General features: G+C 36.7%; 1 protein-coding gene across 2 annotated transcripts; it reads left to right on the top strand.

Moving 5' to 3' along the window:
• Positions 1-24,872: 24,872 nt before the first annotated feature.
• Positions 24,873-26,886, top strand: LOC131257889 (sugar transport protein 13-like). 2 transcript variants are annotated; one of them, XM_058258820.1, is made up of 2 exons: positions 24,873-25,975; positions 26,090-26,305. In XM_058258820.1, the coding sequence occupies exons 1-2, from the start codon at positions 25,664-25,666 to the stop codon at positions 26,099-26,101; spliced, it is 324 nt and encodes a 107-aa protein (XP_058114803.1). In that variant the 5' UTR covers positions 24,873-25,663; the 3' UTR covers positions 26,102-26,305. The 2 variants fall into 2 exon arrangements, with proteins under 2 accessions (XP_058114803.1, XP_058114802.1); XM_058258819.1 differs by lacking the exon at positions 26,090-26,305 and adding an exon at positions 26,545-26,886 and having other exon boundaries at positions 25,664-25,975.
• The last annotated feature ends 483 nt before the right edge of the window (positions 26,887-27,369 follow it).

Raw genomic sequence — 27,369 nt, 5'->3', positions numbered from 1 at the left:
GTAATGGGTGTGACTATAGTGTTGAAATTTCGCACCAATCAAAGATGGAATGTCACCAACATGTGGAAACTCCTCACTTCATGAATGTTCATCAGAATCAGTCATTCCCTTATGGCTCGCACCTTTTCATTGTCAACACAGATGCCCATGAATGTCAAAACAAATCTTTAGAACAATAGTTGTCTGTTAAAAAAATGCACTTCTTTAAGTTTATGTACAACATGTTAACTGCCAGGACTTGTAGTACCTACCTGAGATGTTTCATATGCTGTCTCACCCTGGCTATATATTAGGATACCATCAAAATATACTACCACTAATAGACCAATGAATGGCTTCAGCACTTGATCTATCAGACGCATAAAAGTGTTTAGTGCATTTGATGCACCAAAGGGCATGACCAGCCACTCATATAACCCTTCATTGGTCTTAAATGTCATTTTCTACTCATCATTGGCCAGATACGAATCTGATGGTACCTGCTCCTCAAATATAGTTTAGGGAACACCTTGGCACCTTTTAACATATCAAACATATCGTCCCACCGTAGTATCTGGAGTCGACTCATCTGGGATAACCCTACAATTTGCCTCTAAAAGCACTCTACAAAAAATAAGGTTATGTCATATAGTGATCACGGGTGACTGAGCGTCGCCTTGGGCTTGGGGCAGAATTAGCGCATCGGCAATATGGTCGAGGGTTGGCTGCAGCCTTTTTATGGTCAACATAAGTTGCGTTTCTGCTCTACATGCCAACTAAACCACTTCATCCATGGTTTTGACTAGGTGCATCTGAACTCGGTCCTAAATCGTTAGTCGTAACCTACCTATGAATTATGCTACCCTCTGTGATTTAGTTTCTGATAGATCATTCTGCGTTGCCAACTACTAAAATTCTTTGGTGTAATCTGTGACGGTCTAATTCTCCTGATGGCAATTTTTGTATTGCTAGAAGAATACTTGCTCATAATCACTAAGGAGGAATCGTGATCGTAGAAGGCGTCTCATCCGTGGCCATAATTGGATGGGCTCCTTATTTTGTCAGGCACGTGAGAGTTGTAACTACTCCCACCATGCAGAAGTACTAGATTTTAATTTGAATACTACTAATTTCACCTTCTTATGTTTTGGTACGTCCATGTTATCAAATTATCGCTATACTTTGGCTATTCAGTTGAGGAAATCTTCTATATGTAATAAGCCATTAACGCTAGGAAGTTCAGTCTTACCTCGATAATCCCTCTCAGCATGATCTAGTCAATCATCTCCATAGACGAGTCATCAAGCAACGCTGCCACCGATGTCCTCAGTCGTTGGAGCTCTACTCATTTGGGATAAGCCTGCATTTTCCTCTGGAAGCACTCTATGAAAAATGAAATTGTGTCGTACAACGATTACGGGGGATTAAGCATCGCCTTGGGTTCAGAGTAGAATTAGTGCATCCGTAATACGACCAAGGGTTGCCTACAACCCTTACATGGTCAACTTATTCTCTTCGTGGAAAGCTTCCATTTTTTTCAATAGATAATGAATCATTAAATTACCATACACAGGATTTTGGTCCATTCCGTTGCTAGTTGCCATCTGCCCGAGAGGAGTCCTTGCTCTGATACCACTTGGCGTAGGAGGGACATGAGGTCGATCACCGTTGTCTTCCTCAAGGGATAACTATGAATCCATGGAGCTCTCTGAACTCCTCACAGAGCTTCCTTGAATCCACGATGGATAAAAGAAAAAATAATTTCTAATAAATTCAAAATAACTTGATTGATCATTAAAAAAAAAAATGATATTACAACTCCTTAAAAAATCCAATCCAAGGATCAAATTAATTATCAACCAACGCGATGTTGTTTATCTTAGCTTAGATTGTAACCTTCACCGCTCATCACTGATGACGTGCTAAGTCTATAGGAGTAGTCTAGTTCAGTACATTCCTGCAACTATGCCAGCCCAATTCTTAGTTATAACTAATAGTTGTAATTCCCTTCCATCTGCGCCGTGTGTTGGATCTGAAGGAAGACCTTAACTTAGGAATCATCCACCACTCTCATACGCTGGGTCAACAACATCTTGTAACCTCGGCATTGCGTATACCTTAATCATTAGTGCGCTGATCAATTAAACACCTTGCTGCTCTGAGCTAGGATGGTGATCCATGTTAGCGGTAAGTTTTATTTTCGACCTACATCGTCAATTTTGTTTGACTGAACATTACTGAACGTTGGAAAGTCTTTGATTCTCAAGGTAAAAAAGAACTCATTAGATGAATATCCCCAACCTCCTCTAATCGCTTGATAAGCGCACCTAGGGGTGTACACAAACTTAGCTAGCTCAGTTAGCTCGCTCGACTCGACTCGAAAAAGCTCGATTCGACTCAGTTCGAGTCAAGTCGAGCTGGTTTTTTGCCTCGGTTGGTGAGCAACTGAGGCTAAAAGTTTACCCTTTTGCCTTGGTTGGTAAGAAACTGAGGCCAAAATTCTATCCTTTTGCCTCGGTTATTGAGAACTGAGGCCAAAAGTCTACCCTTTTGCCTCGGTTGTTGAGAACTGAGGCCAAAAGTCTGTCATTTTGCCTCAGTTGGTGAGCAACTAAGGCTAAAAGTTTGCCCTTTTGCCTTGGTTGGTGAGCAACTGAGGTTAAAAGTCTACCCTTTTGCTTCGGTTGTTGAGAAACCGAGGCCAAAAGTCTGCCATTTTGCCTCGGTTGGTGAGCAACTGAGGCTAAAAGTCTGTCTTTTTGCCTCGGTTGTTGAGAAACTTAGGCTAAAAGTCTGCCCTTTTGCCTCGGTTGGTGAGAAACTGAGGCCAAAAGTCTGTCCTTTTGCCTTGGTTAGTGAGCAACTGAGGCCAAAAGTCTGCCCTTTTGCCTTGGTTATTGAAAACCGAGGCCAAAAGCCCGCTTTTTTGCCTCGGTTATTGAAAACTGAGGCTAAAAGTCTACCCTTTTGTCTCGGTTGGTGAGCAGCTGAGGCCAAAAGTCTACCCTTTTGCCTCGGTTATTGAAAACTGAGGCCAAAAGTCTCCCATGTTGCCTCGGTTGGTGAGAAACTGTGGCCAAAAGTTTGCCCTTTTCCCTTAGTTGGTGAGCAACCGAGGCTAAAAGTTTGCCCTTTTGCCTCAATTGATGAACAACTGAGACCAAATGTCTACCCTTTTATCTCGGTTGGTGAGTAACTGAAGTCAAAAGTCTGTCATTTTGCCTCGATTGGTTGGTAACCGAGGCTAAAAATCTGTCCATCATTTTTGAAAACTCATTGATGGAAGTGGGCCGAAAAATAATTTCTTGAAGACGTCTATCAGTGAAGCCTTCTTGAGGCTACCGAACTCATCACAGTGGGCCACGATAAGATTTCAAAGGTAAATGGTCTCATTATCACTGATCCATGCATTATGGATCATTGGAGTGTTGAATGAGCCTACTATTTTGGTCCCATTCTAAAATAATTTGTCATAGGAGATGGATGGAGCGAATGCCGTGTCATGGTGGGCCCTGCAGAGTTCTCTCGTTCAATGCCCTTTTTGCCTCGGTTATGGAAAACTGAGGCCAATATTGCCCCGGGCACGTCCAATGTACTGAGAAAGGAGTCGGTATTTCCCGTAAAGCTCAGCTACAAAAGCAAGCCACCATTCCTCTCACTCAGAGGCATTTCGGGCAAAAGGTCTCTCAGCGAATCGCAAGTCTCCCAAAACCCTCATTTCTCTCGATTTTTGCTTGGAAATCGCCATTTCTTTCTTCAGTTCCAACCATTTCGTCGATTGATGGCGAAAGGAGCTTCGGAATTCTCGTTTCTCGGACGTGCAGGTCGGTATTGCTCTTATTCCCGCATTTTCTCGTTAAATCTCGTCGAAGATCGGATGTTCTAGCTCTCAATTTCGTTTTTCTTGATTTGTTTGGAATTTCTTTGTTGTTTTTCTATTTTTTCTCGATCGAGAACCCTAGATCGTCTGGTTTAGAGAGGAATTTGGTTCCGTATCCTGTAAATCTATAACCGGATAAGGATTTTAGGTGAAATAGGTTCAGATCTTAGTACTGGAACAAGATCTATTATTTTTTTTCCCCAAAATTTTGAGTCTCCCTGTTATCTAGATCTGTAGATAAACGGATTAGTGCTTTCCTAAAAAATCTCACATTGTAAAGAGCTCGAAGGATTGAAAAATCTGCTCCAGCGCCATCATATCTTTAACTTGGATTGTTGTCAGTCTAAGCTTTTAGATCAGATCTGTAAAAATTAAAATAAAAGGGAAAGGCATTGAGTCTCCCTGTTATCAGATTTTTTTTATTTTTTATTTTGGAATTCTGTCGGATTTTGAGCCTCATTGTTTTAGATCCTCCATCATGTGGGTCCTGCACATTTAATTGCCCATCCCTCTCTCAAAATCACTTTGTTCCAATAATCTTGAGGTGAGATTTGGGGAATCCTTAGTGGGTATTGTAGTGAAATCCCATCATCTTTTGGAAAATCAAAAGTGCATTTTTTTTTTTTTTTTTTGGATTTTGCAATGACTGTTGAGCATTTAAATTCCTGGGATTTTTAATGTCCTTCATTTTCCAAATGTCAGAATTGTGGGGCTAGAGGGTATTAGAATACCTAAGCATTCAACTTCCCCAATCCAAACTATCCCTAAGGGGTCATTTGGGAGCATGGATTTAAGGGAATTTGCATTCAAAATCTCTAGAATTTTAAATCCTTGAGATTTTGAATATTTGAAGTGTGTTTGGTAGCTTGGATTTTGAATCTTGTGAAAATTGGACATTGTATTTGGCAACATGGATTTTGACATAAGGAATCCTAGAAATATATTATGTATATTCACATGAGAAATGAATTTGATGATGGAAATCATCTCAAAATCTCTAGTGTAATCTTCATGATCTTGGGATCGTAGATTAGCGACAGTGGGGTGCACACTTTAGTCGTTTTAGATTGAGCTAACATATGCCACATGCAGAATGCTGAGTGCCTGAGTACCAAGTGCCAAATGCAGCTAGAGTATTAAAAGGAGGATTTCAAATCCTTGGATTTTGCACAAAAAGAATCTAAGAGGATTCTAAGATGGGTAGCAATGAATTTAAATTTCTTTTAATTGTTCTGAATGATATAAATATATGTTGTTTCAAATAAAAAACTCTTCAAGTCCATGTTGTTTCTTGATAAGGCATCGGGTTTGAATTTAGTCTTTCATTGTGTTTTGATTTTCTGAATCATTGACTTCAATGTCTGTAGTATCTTCATATCATCCTCCTTGCAATTCTAAAGGCTTTTGGTGCAGGATATGACGTTTACCTTGTTGGAGGCTGTGTGCGGGATCTCATTTTGAAACGAACTCCAAAAGACTTTGTTCTTTTTCGATATGGTAGCTATAGTTGGTGCAATAAATGACCTGATGAGATACTTGCGCAAATGCTTCCTGTGCTCCATTGAATTACCAAAATTGGGAGATGCCATAAATGAGCAAAGGGTTGCTCTGCATTCTTCTCTAGAGAAGTGCCTTGTACAGCTAGCAAATAAGGTGTGTTAATCCTCTCTACTCTCCATATAGAGATGCTACCTCATTCAAGTCTTCGCTTCTATAAAGTTGGTCATTTAATTTCTGTATCTAGAGAAGTACCTATCACCACATGCATCAACTGTGAACTACCACCATTAGCAACAAAATGAAACAAAGAACAGTAATTGCCTGTTTTTTGCTGATTCTGAATATTCCAATGGCCATGAGGAAGGATGGAATGCAGTTGTCCAAGGACAAAGCTTTCAACAAAAACTGCTCTCTGCTCTGCATTCCTACTGCAAGCATACTCTACTAGATGTAGTCCAACGGTAGTATTAGGATCCTGGTTATTACATGGCTAGAATCTCTTGCATGTGTGCTAAGTTGGCAGTTGGCACATGTTTTGCAGCTTAACTCTTCTATCTACTTCTGTGGTATACCCTTTGGGATGATTTCCAGGAGGTGCCATCCAAACACAAAATCTCAACATTCATGGACCCCCTTCTCACTGCACCAAACACAAAATCTCAACATTCATGTACCCCCTTCTCACTGCACCAAACACAAAACCTCAACATTCATTGAAGTCCACATCGTGGATTTGAAGATCCATTCACATGTATTCCAAAAAATTATGGTAGGAATCTTCACAAGCACTTCAAAATGAACTTCTGAAATTTCAAATTTTGAAATGTGTAGTTTCCTGCCAACTGTTTTTAAATGACAGATGTTGATGTGTGCACCAACTCTCCACGTTCCCTGGGGCACATTGAAGTTGTGTTCTAATATTTTTATTTTATGTATGGGCTAAGGCTCCAAGTAGAATACGGGTAGAAAAATACATAATATAAATATCTACTGATAGTTGTTAAGCCATACTGCCATATACAAATACTTTGGCCTATTAATATCTTGGAGGAAGTTCTCAAAATGATTAGTTTCAACTGATGCAGCTGTACAGCCTCATAACTGTCTCCAGATGTTTATACCATAACATATTTTCCTCTATGCCAAACTATGCCCTAGTATCACAGGTTCTGTGCCATGTTTTGTCGCATCTAACATGGGTGTCCTGAATGGTTTTATACCATATATTACATACCAAACACTACCTGGTATCACAGGTCCCATGACATGTTGAGTCATATCTGACATGGTGTCCTGAAGGGTTTTAAGCCATAGATTTCATATCCTCACATCTCTAGATTGACCACATACACATAAAATGCTAGAATCTATAACCCACTTTAGCAACCCATGATTTTCACACAATAAAATCGGATTGCCCCGTAGTTTGCAAAGTGATGTTTACCTGTTGGTTAAGCCTGTCTTGTTTAATGAGTTTTTAAATTATGAAAGTAAGAGGTGGCCTAACTACTTTCAAAGAATTAAAAGATGAACTTAAACAAATCATGGTTGTACTCAACATTGAAAATTTGCTTGTGTTTATTCTAAAGCCACATGTATGGTATATACTAGCTTTTGGGCTTTAGCTCATTCCTTGTGCTGAACTTCTGTGGATGACATGCAGTGGTTAGCATTCTGATTAACGAGTGGATGAATAATAGTCTTCCACTACGTCAAAACTATGAAAAAAGGACGGTCCAAAACCGTCTCAAATGACCAAAAAGGACGGTCATGGACCGTCGCAAGGGCCGTCAAATTTTGACGTGTCGTATTACTTAAAGGATGGTTGAAAACCGTCATTTTTATTGACGAAAAAAGGACGGTCATGGACCGTCCCAAAAAAGGACGGTCGTGAACCGTCCTTAAAAAGGACGGTCTCGGACAGTCTCTTATGAGCCTTCAAAGGACGGCCACAGACCGTCCATTAAAAGGACGGTCATGGACCGTCCTTAAAAAGGACTGTCATGGTCCGTCTCTTATGGGCCTTCAAAGGACGGCCACAGACCGTCCTTTAAAAGGACGGTCATGGACCGTCCTTAAAAAGGACTGTCATGGTCCGTCTCTTATGGGCCTTCAAAGGACGGTCATGGACCGTCCTTAAAAAGGACTGTCATGGTCCGTCTCTTATGGGCCTTCAAAGGACGGTCATGGACCGTCCTTAAAAAGGACTGTCATGGACCGTCCCTTATAAGAAGGTCAATATACACCTGTTACATCATCATATTCTTCCTGATATACACCTGTTACATCATCATATTTTTCCTGATATACACCTGTTATATAATATATTTCATCATATTCACATTCACATCCATCTAAACCTAAACTACGTAAATCCAGCATAAACTACATTCATCCAAACATAAACTACATCCATCTAAACCCAAACTACGTAAATCCAACATAAACTACATTCATCCAAACATAAACTACATCCATCCAAACACAAGCAATCTTATCCACATTACATTCATCCACACATAAATACATATAAGTTTAACATCATAAATTAAAAAAGAAAAAAAATCAGCAACAATTTTCTTTTTGTCTTTCACCTGAAAAAAAAAAAATTTAAACCAACAAAACATTATAATTCAGAATCATGAAGAATTGCATAAACTTCTTCCAAAAAAGTGAGCACTTATTAAAAATAAAACTGATCATTAAAATAGGTTTAGGTTTAGGTTTTAGGTTTTAGGTGTTAGGTTTTAGGTTTAGGTTTAGGTTTAGGATTAGGTTTTAGGTCATAGGTTATAAGTTTAGGTTATAGGTTATAGGTTAAGGTTTAGGTTATAGGTTTTGGTTTAGGTTTAGGTTAAGGTTTAGGCTTAGATTATAGGTTTAGGTTAAGGTTTAGGTTTTAGTTATAGGTTATAGTATATAGGTTATAGCTTTAGGGAATTGAGAATAGGTTAAGGTTAAGGTTTAGGTTTAGGAAATTGGGTCCGAGTTCGGGATCGGGTTTAGGTTTGGGTTATCAAGTTTAGGTTTAAGTTTAGGTTAGGGAGTTGAGATTAGGATTAGGTGTAGGTTTAGGTTCAAGGATTTAAAAATACATTTTGATTTTAGGTTTAGGTTTAGGTTTTAGGCTTATGTTTAGGTTATAGGTTTAGGTTATAAGTGCAGTTAATAGGTTTAGATTTATGTTAGGTTATAGGTTAAGGTTTAGGTTTAGGAAATTGGGTTCGGGTTCGGGATCGGGTTGAGGTTTGGATTAGGGAGTTGAGATTAGGATTAGGTGTAGGTTTAGGTTTAGGGATTTGAGAATACATTTAAGTTTAGGTTAGGGAGTTGAGATTAGATTAGGGAGTTGAGATTAAGATTAGGTATAGGTTATAGGTTTAGGTTTAAGTTTAGGTTACAGGTTTAGGTATAGCTTTAGGCTTAGGTTTAGGTTACAAGATAAAGGTTTAGGGAATTGAGAATAGGTTAAGGTTTAGGTTTAGGAAATCGGGTTCGGGTTCGAGATCGGGTTTAGGTTTGGGTTTTCAAGTTTAGGTTTAGGTTTAGGTTTGGGTTTTCAAGTTTAGGTTTAGGTTTAGGTTAGGGAGTTGAGATTAGGATTAGGTGTAGGTTTAGGTTTAAGGATTCGAGAATACATTTAGGTTTTATGTTTAGATTTAGGTTTAGGTTTAGGTTATAAGCTATAGGTTTAGGAAATTGAGAATAGGTTAAGGTTTAGGTTTAGAAAATCGGGTTCGGGTTTGGGATCGGGTTTAGGTTTAGGTTAGGGAGTTGAGATTAGGATTAGGTGTAGGTTTAAGTTTAGGGATTTGAGAATACATTAAGGTTTAGGTTTAGGAAATCGGGTTCGGGTTCGGGATTAGGTTTATGTTTGAGTTTTTAAGTTTAGGTTTACGTTTAGGTTAGGGAGTTGAGATTAGGATTAGGTGTAGGTTTAGGTTTAGGGATTTGAGAATACATTTAGGTTTTAGGTTTATGTTTAGGTTATAGGTTATAGGTTTAGGTTTATATTTTGGTTTAGGTTATAAGCTATAGGTTTAGGGAATTGAGAATAGGTTAAGGTTTAGGTTTAGGAAATTGGGTTCGGGTTCGGGACCAGGTTGAGGTTTGAATTTTCAAGTTTAGGTTTAGATTTAGGTTAGGGAGTTGACATTAGGATTAGGTGTAGGTTTAGGTTTAGGGATTTGAGAATATAGGTTATAGGTTATAGGTTACATGTTTAGGTTAAGGCTATAGGTTATAGATTTAGGTTAAGGTTTAGGTTTAGGTTTAAGGATTTGAGAATATATTTAGGTTTTAGGTTTAGGTTTAGGTTATAGGTTACAGGTTTAGGTTTAGGTTTAGGTTTATGCTATAGGTTGTAGGTTTAGGTTAAGGTTTAGGTTTAGGAAATCAGGATCGGGTTTAGGTTTTGGTTTTCAAGTTTAGGTTTAGGTTTAAGTTAGGGAGTTGAGATTAGGATTAGGTGTAGGTTTAAGTTTTAGGATTTGAGAATACATTTAGGATTTAGGTTTATATTTAGGTTATAGGTTACAGGTTTAGGTTAAGGCTATAGGTTATAGGTTTAGGTTAAGGTTTAGGTTTAGGTTTAAGTTTAGGTTATAAGCTATAGGTTTAGGGAATTGAGAATAGGTTAAGGTTTAGGTTTAGGAAATCAGGTTCGGGTTCGGGATCGGGTTTAGGTTTTGGTTTTCAAGTTTAGGTTTAGGTTTAGGTTAGGGAGTTGAGATTAGGATTAGGTGTAGGTTTAGGTTTAGGGATTTGAGAATACATTTAGATTTTAGGTTTATATTTAGGTTATAGGTTACAGGTTTAGGTTAAGGCTATAGGTTATAGGTTTAGGTTAAGGTCTAAGGATTTGAGAATACATTTAGGTTTTGGGTTTAGGTTTAGGTTATAGGTTACAGGTTTAGGTTTATGCTATAGGTTATAGGTTTAGGTTAAGGTTTAAGTTAAGGTTTAGGTTTAATTTTAGGTTTTAAGCTATAGGTTTAAGGAATTGAGAATAGGTTAAGGTTTAGGTTTAGGAAATCGGGTTGGGGTTCGGGATCGGGTTTAGGTTTGAGTTTTCAAGTTTAGGTTTAGGTTTAGGTTAGGGAGTTGAGATTAGGATTAGGTGTAGGTTTAGGTTTAGGGATTTGAGAATACATTTAGGTTTTAGGTTTTTATTTAGGTTATAGGTTACAGGTTTAGGTTAAGGCTATAGGTTAAGGTTTAGGTTAAGGTTTAGATTTAGGTTTAAGGATTTGAGAATACATTTAGGTTTTGGGTTTAGGTTTAGGTTATAGGTTACAGGTTTAGGTTTAGGTGTATGTTTATGCTATAGGTTATAGGTTTAGGTTAAGGTTTAGGTTTAAGTTTAGGTTATAAGCTATAGGTTTAGGGAATTGAGAATAGGTTAAAGTTTAGGTTTAGGAAATCGGGTTCGGGTTCGGGATCGGGTTTAGGTTTGAGTTTTCAAGTTTAGGTTTAGGTTTAGGTTAGGGAGTTGAGATTAGGATTAGGTGTAGGTTTAGGTTTAGGGATTTGAGAATACATTTAGGTTTGAAGTTTATGTTTAGGTTATAGGTTATAGGTTGAGGTCAAGGCTATAGGTTATAGGTTTAGGTTAAGGTTTAGATTTAGGTTTAAGGATTTGAGAATACATTTAGGTTTTAGGCTTAGGTTTAGGTTATAGGTTACAGGTTTAGGTTTAGGTTTATATTTAGGTTATAGGTTATAGGTTTAGGTTAAGGTTTAAGTTAAGGTTTAGGTTTAGGTTTAAGTTTAGGTTATAAGCTATAGGTTTAGGGAATTGAGAATAGGTTAAGGTTTAGGTTTAGGAAATCGGGTTCGGTTTCGAGTTCGGGATCGGGTTTAGGTTTGAGTTTTCAAGTTTAGGTTTAGGTTTAGGTTAGGGAGTTGAGATTAGGATTATGTATAGGTTTAGGTTTAGGGATTTGAGAATACATTTAGGTTTTAGGTTTAGGTTTAGGTTATAGGTTACATGTTTAGGTTAAGGCTATAGGTTATAGGTTTAGGTTAAGGTTTAGGTTAAGGTTTAGGTTTAGGTTTAAGGATTTGAGAATACATTTAGGTTTTAGGTTTAGGTTTAAGTTATAGGTTACGGGTTAGAGGTTTAGGTTTAGGTTTAGGTTTATGCTATAGGTTATAGGTTTAGGTTAAGGTTTAGGTTAAGTTTTAGGTTTAGGTTATAAGCTATAGGTTTAGAGAATTGAGAATAGGTTAAGGTTTAGGTTTAGGAAATCGGGTTCGGGTTCGGGATCGGGTTTAGGTTTGAGTTTTCAAGTTTAGGTTTAGGTTTAGGTTAGGGAGTTGAGATTAGGATTAGGTATAGGTTTAGGTTTAGGGATTTGAGAATACATTTAGGTTTTAGGTTTAGGTTTAGGTTATAGGTTACATATTTAGGTTAAGGCTATAGGTTATAAGTTTAGGTTAAGGTTAAGGTTTAGGTTAAGGTTTGGGTTTAGGTTTAAGGATTTGAGAATACATTTAGGTTTTAGGTTTAGGTTTAGGTTTAGGTTATAGGTTACAGGTTACAGGTTTAGGTTTAGGTTTAGGTTTATGCTATAGGTTATAGCTTTAGGTTAAGGTTTAGGTTAAGTTTTAGGTTTAGGTTTAAGCTATAGGTTTAGAGAATTGAAAATAGGTTAAGGTTTAGGTTTAGGAAATCGGGTTCGGGTTCGGGATCGGGTTTAGGTTTGAGTTTTCAAGTTTAGGTTTAGGTTTAGGTTAGGGAGTCGATATTAGGATTAGGTGTAGGTTTAGGTTTAGGGATTTGAGAATACATTTAGGTTTTAGGTTATGTTTAGGTTATAGGTTATAGGTTTAGGTTAAGGTATAAGTTTAGCTTTCGGTTTAGGTTATAAGCGATTGGTTTAGGGAATTGAGAATAGGTTAAGGTTTAGGTTTAGGAAATCGGGTTCGGGTTCGGGATCGGGTTTAGGTTAGGGAGTTGAGATTAGGATTAGGTGTAGGTTTAGTTTTAGGGATTTGAGAATACATCTAGGTTTTAGGTTTATGTTTAGGTTATAGGTTATAGGTTTAGGTTTAGGTTTAGGTTAAGGTATAAGTTTTGGTTTCGGTTTAGGTTATAAGCAATAGGTTTAGGGAATTGAGAATAGGTTAAGGTTTAGGTTTAGGAAATCGGGTTTGGGTTCAGGATCGGGTTTAGGTTTGGGTTATCAAGTTTAGGTTTAGGTTTAGGTTAGGGAGTTTAGATTAGGATTAGGTGTAGGTTTAGGTTTAGGTTTAGGGATTAGGTTTAGGTTTAGGTTAGGGAGTTTAGATTAGGATTAGGTGTAGGTTTAGGTTTAGGGATTTGAGAATACATTAGGTTTTAGGTTTAGGTTAAGGTTATAGGTTATAGGTTTAGGTTTAGGTTTAGGTTTAGGTTTGGTTTTGGTTTTGATTTAGGTTATAGGTTATAGGTTTAGGTTAAGGTTTAGGGAAAGGTAATAGGTTTTAATTTAGGTTATAGGTTATAGGTTTAGGTTTTAGGTTTAGGTTTAGGTTTTGATTTATGTTATAGGTTATAGGTTTAGTTTAAGGTTTAGGTTTAGGTTATAGGTTTTGGGATTTAAGAATGGGTTCGGGTTTAGGTTATAGTTTTGGTTATAGGTTATAGGTTTAGGTTAAGGTTTATGTTTAGGTTATAGGTTTTGGGATTTGAGAATGGGTTCGGGTTTAGGTTATAGGTTTTCGTTTTGGTTTAGGTTATAGGTTTTCATTTTTGTTTAGGTTATAAGTTTTGGGATTTGAGGATGGGTTCGAGTTTAGGTTATAAGTTTTGATTTTGGTTTTGGTTTAGGTTATAGGTTTTTGGATTTGAGAATGGGTTATGGTTTAGGTTTAGGAAATCGATTTCAAGTTCGAGATTGGGTTTAAGTTTGAGTTTTCAAGTTTATGTTTAGGTTTAGGTTAGGGAGTTGAGATTAGGATTAGGTGTAGGTTTAGCTTTAGGGAATTGAGTTTAGCTTATAGGTTTAGGGAAAGCTTAGGTTTAGGTTTTGGGATTTGAGAATAGTTTTAGGTTATAAGTATAGGTTTAGGTTAGGTTATAAGTTAAGGTTTAGGGATTTGAGTTTAGGTAATAGGATTAGGTTTAGGTTTAGGTTTAGGGATTTGAGTTTAGGTTATAGGTTTAGGTTTAGGTTTTAGGTTTAGGTTTAGGTTTAGGTTTGGGTTTTGGGATTTGGTTTTGATTATATGTTTTGATTTAGGTTATAGATTTTAGGTTTAGGTTTTAGGTTTTGGTTTTAGGTTTAGGTTTGATTTAGGTTATAGGTTTTGATTTAGGTTATAGGTTAACGGTTTAGGTTATAGGTTTTTGGATTTGAGAATGGGTTCGGGTTTAGGATATAGGTTTTGGCTTTAGTTTAGGTTATAGGTTTTGGTTTAGGTTATAGGTTATAGGTTTAGGTTTAGGTTTAGATTATGGGTTATAAGATTTGAGAATGCGTTCGGGTTTAAGATATAGGTTTTGGTTTTGGTTATATGTTTTGATTTAGGTTTAGGTTATAGGTTTAGGTTTTAGGTTAAGGTTATAGGTTTAGGTTAAGGTTTAGGTTTAGGTTAAGGTTATAGGTATAGGTTAAGGTTTAGGTTTAGGTTTAGGTTTAGGTTATAAGATATAGGTTTAGGGAATTGAGAATAGGTTAAGGTTTAGGTTCGGGTTCGGGATTGGATTTATGTTTGGGTTTTCAAGTTTAGATATAGGTTTAAGTTAGGGAGTTAAGATTAGGATTAAGTGTAGGTTTAGGTTTAGGGATTTGAGAATACATTTAGATTTTAGGTTTAGGTTTAAGTTTTAGGTTTTAGGTTAAGGTTTAGGTTTAGGTTAAGGTTGAGGTTTAGGTTATAGGTTAAGGTTTTAGGTCATAGGTTTTGGTTTAGGTTAAGGGTATGGTCCCTGCAAATACAGATATAAACACGGCCATCCGGCGCAAATGGCCAGGCCCTTCCAATGTTGTCCATAAAAAATGGACAGCTTCATCATGGTCATAATAGCGGTTCCCTCTTTCCAGGGAACCCCGCTCTTCCGAATAGCTCCGACGCACATCCGGGTCTGCTCCATTAATTTCGATCAAATACATAAACACGGCATGTCCAAATGGCCAGGCCCCTCTAATGCTGTCCATAGGAAATGGACAGCTTCATCATGGTCATAACGGCGGTTCCCCTTATCTAGGGACCCCCGCTCAACATCCGGATAGCTCCGACACACATTCGAGTCTACTCCATTAATTTTAAGCAAATACAGATACAAACACGACCTGCTCCAATTGGGAGCCACTCCAATGTTGTCCATAGAAAATGGACGACTTCATCATGGTCATAACGGTTCCCACCTTCCAAGGACCCCGCTCAACATCCGAATAGCTCGACGCACATCCAGTCTGCTCCATCAATTTCGATCTAATACATTTAAAGACAACATAATTGTATCTAAAAGCATTTGGATACCTGGGGAAGGCCTCCCATATTCGTATTGTTGGTTACTCATCCCTTTGTCTATAAGCCACAATCGACCAACACTTTCTATTGCTACCTGTACTCTGAAACCAACACAAATATAACTGGGAAACAATATAAGGAATAAAAAAAATGAATTTACCTGTACACATCATTAAATATTTTCTTATAAGGAGGCGATATTATATCTTTGATAGCCACAACCTGTATGACACATCATTAAATGTTTCCCTATAATGCAACCTATATATAGATCCATGCAACCGATACATGGATCTATATATATCCGCAAATATATGCACATGATTAGGTGTAGGTTTTAGGTTATAGGTTATAGGTTATAGCTTTAGGGAATTGAGGATAAGTTAAGGTTTAGGTTTAGGAAATCGGGTTCGGGATTAGGGTCGGGTTTAGGTTTGGGATCATGCATACATACATACATGCATACAAACATGCATGATGATACATCCATTCATCCATGCATGCATACATACATAAACACATGCATGATGATCCATCCATCCATGATCTAACAATCCATCCATCTATCCATGCATGCATACACACATACACACACATGCGTGATGATCCATCCATCCAGCACACACATGCGTGATGATCCATCCATCCAGTCTTCCATCCATGCATGCATACATACATATACACACACATAAATCCATCCATGCATGTATGCATGCATACACACATGTATAATCTGTCCATCCATGCATGCATGCATACGTTTCATCCATCCATGTGTGCATGCATACATATACACACATACATACATGTGTTTTATCATAAAACCATGCATGATGCATCCATACAAAAAAAAAAAATCAAATGAAATCAGAAAAATTAAATCAAAAAAATCAAGTGAGTTTACCTTGCACTTTAAAACTTTCACTAAGATCATAGAGTATCAACACATGTTATATGTAAGTGTTTATGAAGTTGGATAACAGAAGAAGATATAAGAGGAAGCCCAATTTCTCTAACAGTTCCCAATTGTCCAAACAAAAAGGGAAAAAAGAGAGAATGAAACAAACAAACAAACAAAAAAAAAAATCTAATATAAAAGAAACTGAAACTGCATGTCTCCTCTTAGGCTGAAATTACTGCAATCAAAGTGGCCATGTTTCCGTATATGCTAGATCAAGAGGGAGCTAAGAAGTAGGGAACACGGTCTCAAGTACTTAAAGAGTTTCCACCACCAAAGAGATTCAATCATTGGATTGTACTCATCAGTAACTTAAGTTTTAGTAACAACATTGGTGGCAAGTTTTCTGTGACAAACATAAGCGAGCCAAGATCATTTGTGTGGGTTCCAAAAACAGTAAAATGAACAGTAATTTACAGTAATGCAGACAATCACATACACCAAAAACTAAACAATGAAAGAAAATCAACATTTGATAGTCTAAGTAACTAAGAAAGAAAAAGAAGAACACAGGATCTGCCAAAAGCCAAATATATGGGAGTAAGATGACACCTCAGGTTAATTTATTAGCTACAGAAAAATCAGAATCAGCAAAAACTGAAAGGAACCAAAATATATTGTTTATTTATTTGACAAGGATCCAACCAAAGGGGAACAATATGTAGAGCATCATGTATCTAAAACATGCCAGAGGCGGCAATCAGCTATTAAAAAAAATTATAGGTTTTGGGATTTGAGAATAGGTTATATATTATAAATTCAGAATAACATTTTCAGAGAAGTTCCCTACATTAAACACTTGGCTACGTAATTCAACCTCGTCTTCCCAACAACCACCATTATAGTTCAAACACTCATTTTTCTAAATTTTATGAACTGACACCATTCATTTGAAAATTTAGCTGAAAATAAAATATAAAAACAATAGAAAATGAGATGCAAAAATATGATCTAAGGCATGCATACCTGTAAGCATCTCCCAAGCAGACAATATTCCTTAGGAAATAATAGACAATACCATACCATATGCAATTGCAGAGAGTACCTGTAAGCATCTCCTCACACTGCAAGTCAATCTGTCTATAAAGGTCCACTCTGTGACTTGAAATATTAAAAAAAAAAAAAAACAAATGAAATCATAGTCAAGATCTTTGGAAAGGTTCCCAAGACCGCCAGTAGCATAAGTGTCTTCAAAAGAGGTCTTCTGGATTTCTATTCTTTTTAGAATAATATAAACCTATCGATTTTGTTTATGTATGTTTGTATTTTGTTTGATATGAATGACCCATGACACTGAAATAAATCTTTTATGTTTTTTCTTCTTTGTTACATGGTAGAATGATAGGTTACGATGGATTTCTGAGCTTTCAATTTGAATTCCTGTCTATATGAATTATTCATGTCATGGAGAAGGGTATTTCGGATTTTCCCTTATCCTTTCTTCAACAGATGTTCTATGATTTTGGTTTTGGAATAACCCATGTGGTGGAAAATGTTCTTAAATCGTTTCGTTATATGCTAGAATGAGAGGAATCAATGGATTTTGGTTCTGTACTATTAACCAACCACCTGTACAGCAGATTTCTTGGAGGGCAAAGGTGAAAGAAGTGTTAATGTCCTCAGTATTGGGATCATGTTCAACAATAAGCTTTATGGGGCAACCATGATGGATATGTGGCATCCACCCACCCATCAGTTGCACAAGCTTACGTTATGATCTGAGTTTTTTTTTTCTTTTTTTCTTTTTTAAAAAGGCCAGTCCAAAACTCAACTGGACCACAGCATAGCAGGGATGGATGCAACCACCATTGAGATCAGATCCGAGATTTCAAGAACCAAAGACATCAGATCTTAACAAAAATGCAGAAAGATCTCCATGCATTCATAAATCACATATAAAATCACCGAATCTGGTAAAAAAAACGAAAGAAAATACTGAAAAAACTCTAAACAGCTATAAATCGCTTAGAAAATCATCAGATCTGTATGAAAATCTGTAAATCTGATAAAAATCAGATGAAATGCATAAGCAGATATAAATGCTAGCGGATTGATCTAAATCAGGCAAAGAAAACAACAGAAACGAACAGATCTAATGGCTTCTGATGTGAAAACCCTAGATCTATCAATTACAACAACGCACACAGGATCATTGAAAACGTAAAAGCATTATTCAAACAAAACCCTAGATCTGGCCAGAGATCAATAAAAAAATACAGAAAAACAAGCAGATCTAAAGAAAAATTCCAAAAAATTGAAAGGAAAAGCAGATATTGAAAGGAAATGCATCAGATCTGAGGAAGATGACCGACCTGAATGCCGTGCTCGAGGCAGTAAAGTTCCCAGCAGGCATTGCCGGCCTGACCGATGTGGATGGAAATACACTCTCCCATTTTCGCAGGAAGGAAAGACGGAACTGATGAAAGAAAAGAAAGAGAAGAAAAGCAAAGAGAGATTGGGCGTGTATGAAGACGCCTTCTAATGCTACAGAGTAACAGAAGTGACGTCGCCAAGTTCTGTGGGCCCCACCGTGATGTACGTATTATATCCACACCGTCCATCCGGGACGGCGAGAGAGAGAGAGAGAGAGAGAGAGAGAGAGAGAGAGAGAGAGAGAGAGAGAGAGATGGCAGAGGGAGGGCGGCGAGAGAGCCAGAGAGCGCAGAGGGCAGGGGAGAGAGAGAGAGAGACAGAGGGCAGAGGGATTGGGCGCGGCTCTTTTTTGAGCGCGCGCCCAATTTTGGGCGGGACATTGAGGGTGCTCTGTGGGCCCTACCATGATGTATGTGTTTCATCCATTCCGTTCATCCATTTTTAAAGATCATTTTAGAGCTTTCTGCCAAAAATTAGAGGGATATAAATCTCAGGTGGCCCACACCACATGAGAACAATAGTGATTGGATATCCACCATTAAAATCCTCCTAAGGCCACTGTACTGTTTATTTGACATCCAATCTGTTGATTTTGTCATAGAGGACCAGATGAAGGGAAAAAACAAAAATCAGCTTGATCCAAAACTTTTATGGCTACCAAAATGTTTTTAATGGTCGACGCTCAAAAACAAAAATCAGCTTGATCCAAAACTTTGATGGCTACCAAAATGTTTTTAATGGTCAACGCTCATTCAACACTGTTTCCTGTAATGTGGTCCACTTGAGATTTCGATATATCTCATTTTTGGTCTCGTAATATAAATTTATCTGTAAAAATATATGGACGGCATGGATGAAACACATACATCATGGTGGGGGCCACGAAGCACTGACCACCAGCCATTGGTTGGTGTCGGGGGAATAGTCAATCCGTTCCCAAGCGTACTAAATCCTGTGGGGCCCACCATGATTTATTCATTTTATCCACTCCATCCATCCATTTTAACATATAATTTTATTACATAAGCTCAAAAATGAAGCCTATAAAAATCTGAAGTGGACCACATCATAGGAAACAGTATAAATTGAACGTCTACCATTGAAAAATTGTGGGAGGCCAATGAAGTTTTGGATCAAGTTGATATTTTAGTTTTCCCTTCATCCATGTATTTGTGATCTATTAAATAGGTTGGATGACAAATAAAAATCACTATATTGACAGTGTGGATATATAAACTATGACTTTGGGCCACGAGCTTAAAAATAAAGTCAATCCATGACTTGGGTGGGCCACACCACATATTATAGTTGAGAGGGTTACCCTCCCATTAAAACATTCATAATCATTTATTGGGCCCACCTAAATGTGGTTCATAGATCCAGCCCATTGCATCTGTTCCTGTGCCAATTCCACTCCATGTTTGGGAAGAGTGGAAAAGCTTGGAAGTAGGCTGGATAGAATCATTTTGGGTCCTGTGCTAAAACTCTCTCAATGTTAGCAAGTTGTGTAGGTCCCACCATGATGTGTGGGCTATATCCACACCGTCCACCCATTTTTCGAGATCATTTTAGAGCATGGACCAAAAAATCAGGTAAATCTAAAGCTCAAGTGGACCCCACCATAGAAAGCAATGGGGATTGAATACTTACCGTTGAAAAATTCTTTGGGGCCACATAAGTTTTGGATCTACCTCATTTTTAGGCCCATGCCATAAAATGGGGTTACAAAACAAATGAACGGTTTAGATATAACACGTGTGTTACTGTCAATAGTTTTAAATGATGGTGGGTATATCCTTTCAATATACCACCATGTTACAAACAAAAAGAGAATTAAGCTAATCCCATGGTAACAGGAACCGTCCCTGCCATGGGTAATAATGATGTTTTTTGAATCCCATCCCACCTAATACCGTGGGATCGGTCCGGCCAAACAGGCCCTAAATGTGGTTCATAAATCCAACCCATTCATTATATACGTGTGTCCCACTTGGATGAGGAGTCAACCCAAGTTTCACACACATCCAAAACTCATGTGGGCCCCACCAATTGAATGCTTTTATATGTGTTTAGGGATGTTTTCACATAGTTTTAGATGCTATGGTTCACCTGAGTTTTGTATACGACTGATTTTTGGACTTAAATGGGACACATCAAATGCATGGTGTTGATGTTTTACATACATCATGGTAGGGCGCACACAAATTAACCTCATGGGAAGTTCCCAAGAGCTGACCTTATAGTACCATTTCACTATTTAGATAACTCCTTCATGGGTGTTACTCTAACCGTGTATGGCCCACCTTAATATATTTTATGTATATCGACATCGTCCATATATTTTTCCATCATATATTTAGGATGTGATTTCGAATCATAAGAACTCAATAATCTCAGGTGGGTCATGAAATCACTCTTATGATGATTTTTTCACCTTTGGATTTTGCTATTTTGATGAGGCCGTATGTTGAATTCTGGGGGTTGTAGGATTTGATTTTGTTTTCTTGTTAAAGATTGTTCGATTCTACTAGTGGTATTTGGAAACTAACCTCTGATATTAATTTGATTCCATTTGGGAAAATTCTGTTTGTGTCATTGTCTTGTGTTTCTGCAAGTTCTAGGGTTTCTAGTGAGACTTATATATGTGTTGTGTTTTACTGTTTTGGAGTCCTTGGAGCTAATATGTGAGGGCCGATTGTGGATGGGTGGAGAGCACGGAATGTCTTTCATGGAACAATCTCTGCCACCTGATTTGTAGACTTGGTACGATTGGATGGATGTCGGTCGTCTCTTTTTTTTTTGTGAAATTCCATTTGGCTTAAACTATATTTCAGTTCCTTTTTAATTAACAAGCAGCTTAAACTATATCTAAGCTGTGCAAGTTTGCATCTCATTGCTTTTGAGACGAGTTAATGGCCGAAAAATGATAACATGAGAATGGCCTATATTGATGTATGCATTTGGTACCAATTCTTAATGTTGGCAACATGGCATACCTGTACCTCTCCAAAGGTCACACTGATTGGATGATCTTAACTGTCTGAAATTGCCGTTGGATTAATTTGGACCATTTTCTTTTTGACTATCCTGATGAATAATATTGACTTGTACTATTCTTTTTAAACATCTATATGCTTCAATCTCCTTTGGTCTGCACTTGTTGAAGGGCACATCTATTCTGTTGGGTAGAACACTTATTTTAATATCACAATGATTGGATAATCTCAACCATCTGATATTACCGTTGAATTTAGACCATTTTCTTTTTTACCAAGGTATTGAGGAACTTTGATTTGCACTCCTGTTTCTTAAACGTGTACTTTTTTTTTTAAACCTCAAGTTAACACTCTTCTTCTTCTTTTTTTTCCTTTTCACGTTTACATGTTTTTAATCCCACCTTATGTATTATAGGCCACATCCATTCAATTTGATATAGATCCTTTTTTTTTTTTTTTTCAATTTTTCTTGTCAAAATACAAAATCTAGTTTTCTTTTTTAAAATATATATTTTTTTACATTTTTTTAATTTTTTCACAATTTTGTTTAATTTCGTATTTTTTTTTCAAAATATCATTTTTTTAATCTCATTTTTGTTATATAACTTTTTAATTTTTGTTGTCAAAATACAAAATCTAGTTTTCTTTTTAAAAAAATATATATATATATATATATATATATATATATATATATAGAGATATATATATATATATATATTTTCAATTTGTCAATTTTGTCCCAATTTTGTTTAATTTTTAAAATTTTCTTTTTCAAAATATCATTTTTTTTTATTGAAATCTTGTTATATAACTTTTTAATTTTTCTTTTCAAAATACAAAATCTAGTTTTCTTTATATATATATATATATATATATATATATATATATATATATATATAATTTACAATTTGTCAATTTTTTCACAATTTTGTTTAATTTTTTAAATTTTCTTTTTCAAAATATTATTTTTTAAATATCACTTTTGTTATATAACTTTTTAATTTTTCTTGTCAAAATACAAAAACTACTTTTCTTTTTTTAAAATATATATTTTTTTACAATTTGTCAAATTTTTCACAATTTTGTTTAATTTTTTAAAATTTCTTTTTCAAAATATCATTTTTTAAATATCATTTTTGTTATATAACTTTTTAATTTTTCTTTTCAAAATACAAAATCTAGTTTTCTTTTTTAAAATATATATTTTTTTACAATTTGTCAATTTTTTCACAATTTTGATTAATTTTTTAAATTTTGTTTTTCAAAATATAACTTTTTTTATACAACTTTTTAATTTTTCTTTTAAAAATTCAATATATAGTTTTCTTTTTTAAAATATATATTTTTTTGCAATTTGACAATTTTTTTACAAATTTGTTTAATTTTTAAAATTTTCTTTTTCAAAATATCATTTTCTTATGGATTTTTTTTTCAAAATTATCAACATTATTAAAAGTTCTTAATTTTTATTTCAAAATCTAGATTTTTATAAAATTACATTTTTTTTCAAAATCTAAATTTTTTTCTTAAACTTTGTTAGTTATTTTTCTAAGTTTTGTAACTTTTTTTTTTCGTAATTCATAATTTTTTTATTTTTAATGTTTTACTTGAGCATTAGAGACGGTTTAGGACCGTCTCTAATAGAGATGGTCATTGACGGTCTCAAATAGGGCCTGCCATATACTACCTCGAAGAGACGGCTATCAGCCGTCTATATTTACCAATATGAGACGGTCAATGACCGTCCCTAATAGAGACGGTCCTTGACAGTCTCAAACAGAGACAGCTAAGAACCGTCCCTAATACAGACTAAAGCTTGGCAGTCCCAGACTACAGGAAAAGACGGCCAACGACCGTCTTTAATTGAGAAGGTCTTCGACAGTCTCAAATTACTAGTAAGAGACGGCCAATAACCGTCTCTAATAGGGACGGTCTTTGACCGTCTCAAATTCCGGCATATAAGATGGTCCGGGACCGTCTCTTATTCCAGACGGTCAATGGCCGTCTTTTATCTGTAGTTAACGATGGTTTTTGGCCGTCTTAAATGATTTGTAGACGCTCAATTTTTTAAGACAATAATAAGGACGGTCAAGGGCCGTCTAAAAATTTAGGCGTCTTTAAACCAAGCAATTTTAGAGACGGTCCAAAACCGTCTCTAAATCCGTCATTTTTTTCATTTTTCACGTAGTGACAATGGACCCCACAGTCAATCTGCTTTTCTTGCGGTTACTTTGCATATGATCAATGGGACATGCTCCGTTACCGGCTTTACAGCGGTTGGATTCCGTCCATCCTTGTACATCATTTGGTGCTGCTCGTTTGCTTTACGCTGGCTCTGTTTCGGAATGTCACTATCAACTACCTTATTCTCACTCTTGTCTGTGAGGTATCTTTAAATCTTCACCAGTTACTCCCATGTTTTGCAGGCATTCATAGTGCTTTTTTGTTTCACGTGTTTTCTAAACAGCCATTGTTTAAATTAAATGCAACTGTTACATCGCTACGAAGGCTCTTTGAAAGAGTAGGGTTTCTTGTCCTGCATGCAAATGTCCTAACCGGCATGTATGGGTTCATCAAGTGGACCCTACATGGTTTTTGAAGTGGTCCAAAATCAGGCCAGTATTGTCATTACATGGCCCACATATGCACATCATTGTTGATGATCCTTTCTAACACCAGTTTTTTTCTTTTTTTACACGCTTCCCTTACTTGATGAACAGACTGGCCTCCTTTCAGGCATTTGACATATACTGTGGGGTGCACCTGATGACTGGTGTGTATCTCTGACGCAACTGGCACATTTTGAGAGCATAGAATATCATATCCTATTCTATCAATCTCTTCATCATTTTTACATCCTTTTAGATGGAAAATTTAATGCAAAAAAAAGAAAGAGGAAGTATGATGCTGTCATCTTATCTTATCGCTAAGCCATTGGACAAGAAATATACACTACTCAACCAAATTAAACTGTCTTTTATGTTCTTCCAGTGACTGTACAGTTAGGCCCACCTTTCTTGCAATTGAGGCCATCCATCTGGTGGAACCCACATGACATGACTGGTTCATCCCCCCTGAAATCTCCCCCATCACAAATCCCATCCATGCAATTGATGAATATTTTTCTTATTATGCAGACCATTGGCTAAACCCTCAAATTTCAGGCCACCTATCAGAAAATCAAGATCACCTGGTGGAGTATATTTTTGGGGCATGTTCCATTCATAAGCAGCTCTCTAGTGATTCGTCTGGAGACAGATACGTGGGTTGAGTTGGTCTTGCTCTTTCAGATTCAGGAAATACGGATTTCAGAATCAGAGGTAAGTTGAGTTGCTTGGAGGAATGTATCACATGCTCCATGAATGACATGGTGTATTTGTATGAGGTATGCCATATCAAATGTATATGCTTCCATAGGTCATTTAATTTCCTGTGGCATGCTGCCTATCTGTCTCTTTCTGGATAAGCTCTGATGTGGTTGTACAACAGCATTCTGCAGTTTATCAGCTCAGGAGGACATGCATTCTGAAAGCTTTCTCTGAGTTTGGGAGTGGAGATAAAAAAGAAGCCACCTTTGTTATTCCTGAGCTTAGGAAGTTGTCAGCTGATGGCAAAGCTGGCAATCTCACCATCTTACTTTTTCTTCAGGGGAAGCGGCAATTACTTCCAGTGAAAGTGATCTACTCAAAGACCAATTCGATCTGGCATCTTTTACATGTAATTTTTATTTCTATTTTCTTTCCTTTTTCTCTGATGAACTGACTTGTTATGTTGGTTGGTAGACTTATACTTTATGCATGCAATGCAGAGAACTACATTGTTATCATTGTTCATAGGCTTCTTTTCCATGTACCATATTCGTTAGACGCAGAACTAATCTGGAATGTTGGTTGGTTATAATATGTCATATGGGGGATGCAAAGAACCACATGTTTTACCTGCATTTTACATTGTTGTCATGGTTCATGCTCTGGAGTGATTAGAAAAAAAATAATCTAAAAAGTTGGCAAAAATCTCGCTACAGTTCAATAACTGTTTTGATACATTGCTACAATTGGATTATCCATATAACATGCTTTTGTGCATATGCGTCGTGGGTGCCTGCTTGTATATGTTTCTGGTTGAGTGCTATAATATGCCTGCTTGCATACCTTTCTGTTTCCGGTGCATTGCATTCTTTATTTTTACCAATGAGATTAATCGCCCTCAATCCTTTTTAAAAAAAAATTAAAAACATGTTCCGTTTGGAACTCTTTATTTAAAAAAATGCTTAGTTCTGTTACCAAACACCTATATAGGAATTAATCTCACTCTAGATAGCAGTAATTATATATTAGATATTTTGATCTCCAATGCATAAAATCAATCATTACATTGAACAATTAGATCAACTCACTTTTTTGGGTGACTACCAAACAGGGCCTTGAGTATAAAATAAACATGCAAGTCTAATTGTTATGAATCACTCCTCTGACATGGTGGTGTATTGGTTTCTCTGTTGCAGGTGATGTAACATCGATGGACGCCTACTTGATAAAGTTCTTCCCAGTCGTCTATCGAAAGACCAAAGATCCTGGTTTGGACAGCCATTACTGCAAATACGACAACCACGGCCTTCAGCTATTGATCACATCATCGTTGTATCTGGCTGGCTTGATTTCGTCCTTCTTCGCATCCTACACCACAAGAAACCTCGGTCGGAGGCTGACCATGCTCATTGCAGGGATTTTCTTCATCATTGGCGCGGTGCTAAATGCAGCTGCCCAGAACCTTGCCATGCTCATTATAGGAAGGATCTTCCTGGGGTGTGGAGTCGGCTTCGCTAATCAGGTCTTTTTCTAGTTTCACTTCCGATTCCTCAGGCATGACCATTTTTATCCCCTTTTGTAACCATGACATATGTAGATTCCCATTAAAATGGCATTCACCTTATTTTGCTAGCAGTGTCATTACTAAGATCAAGATTCACGGATTTTTGGTGCAACATAATATCTATAAGTCTGATAATTCATTGTTGAATACATGCCGATATGTCATTGGCAGTTTCAAGTTAATTTTTAAAAATCTTTTTCTTTTCTTTTGTTTTTGTTGATTGGCAGGTAAGCAAGGTTCAAATCTGAGACCTCAATGTTGAAATGCACCCTGTCTACCATTGATCTACTGGCTCAAATTCTTGCAGTTTTGCTACCATCTATTTTTTATTTTCCTTTTTTATTTTTTTGCTGGTAAGATCTTTTTTCTGATTGTTGTGGATGCTTATATTCCTTCTTGTGGCAGGTTCAGCTACACAGTATCGTTCCTTGGTAGTTAGCTAATTTGAATCTGCAACAACAAGTTGCTGGAAATAGCAGCCATGTTGATGTTGAATTCATCGATCCTGTGATTATGGCCGTTGGCAGAGGAAAGCTTCCACTGCCGATGACGCACCAGATCTCTCCCAACTACAGCTCCATCATGTTGGCTGATTTCTCTGAGATGGACCAGAGGGTTCAATTGTTGCAGTCAAGATCTAGCAATCTGAAGTAGAATCCAGTGATGACGGTTGATCAAAGCTTCAGTTGTTGAATTCTTTTTTTTTTCCCCAGATTTCTATTCCAAATAGAAACTAAAATTTCAATTTGAAAAGTCGGTGTGATTCTCATGTTTTTCTCCATGAGTTGTTACCTTATGAGAACAAAAATGCAAGCCATTTGATCAATGGCCACTGAATATGCATAGGTTTATGAATGGGTTAAAATAAATGATTTAGGCTCGATTATTGATAAATGATGTTAGAAATTGATTTTAGCCTCAATTGATGTCAACAAAGGCTAAATCTATCTTTAGTCTCAGTTTTGCCTTAGTTACCTAAACTGAGACTACAACTCCCGTGGCTAAAGGCTTTAGCCTCGGTTGTTGAGAACCGAGGTTAAAAATAGATTTAGCTTCGGTTGGAGGCAATTGAGGTTAAAATTTGGATTTAGTCTCAGTTGAAAATAATGGAGGCTAAAATTTTGATTTGGCCTCATTTCGAGAAAATTGAAGCTAAAAAGGTTTTTAGCCTCACTTGAAGAACCGAGGCTATAAAAGTCAATTTAGCCTCGGTTGCTAAAATTGAAGCTAAAGCCTTTAGCCACCGGGGTTTCAACCCCAGTTTAGATAACCGAGGCAAAATTGAGGCTAAAGGCTTTAGCCTCAGTTTTTAACCTATTTAGCCACAGTTTTGAATCGAGGCTAAAGCCCAT

This window comes from Magnolia sinica, chromosome 10 (assembly GCF_029962835.1).
Source record: "Magnolia sinica isolate HGM2019 chromosome 10, MsV1, whole genome shotgun sequence".
Lineage (NCBI taxonomy): Eukaryota > Viridiplantae > Streptophyta > Magnoliopsida > Magnoliales > Magnoliaceae > Magnolia > Magnolia sinica.
This window is presented reverse-complemented; position numbering and strand designations above follow the sequence as displayed.

Coding starts and splice junctions, on each gene's coding strand:
- LOC131257889 (XM_058258819.1), top strand. CDS start 25,664: ATGGACGCCTACTTGATAAAGTTCTTCCCAGTCGTCTATCGAAAGACC. Junction 25,976..26,544: donor GAGTCGGCTTCGCTAATCAG/GTCTTTTTCTAG, acceptor GGCCGTTGGCAG/AGGAAAGCTTCCACTGCCGA.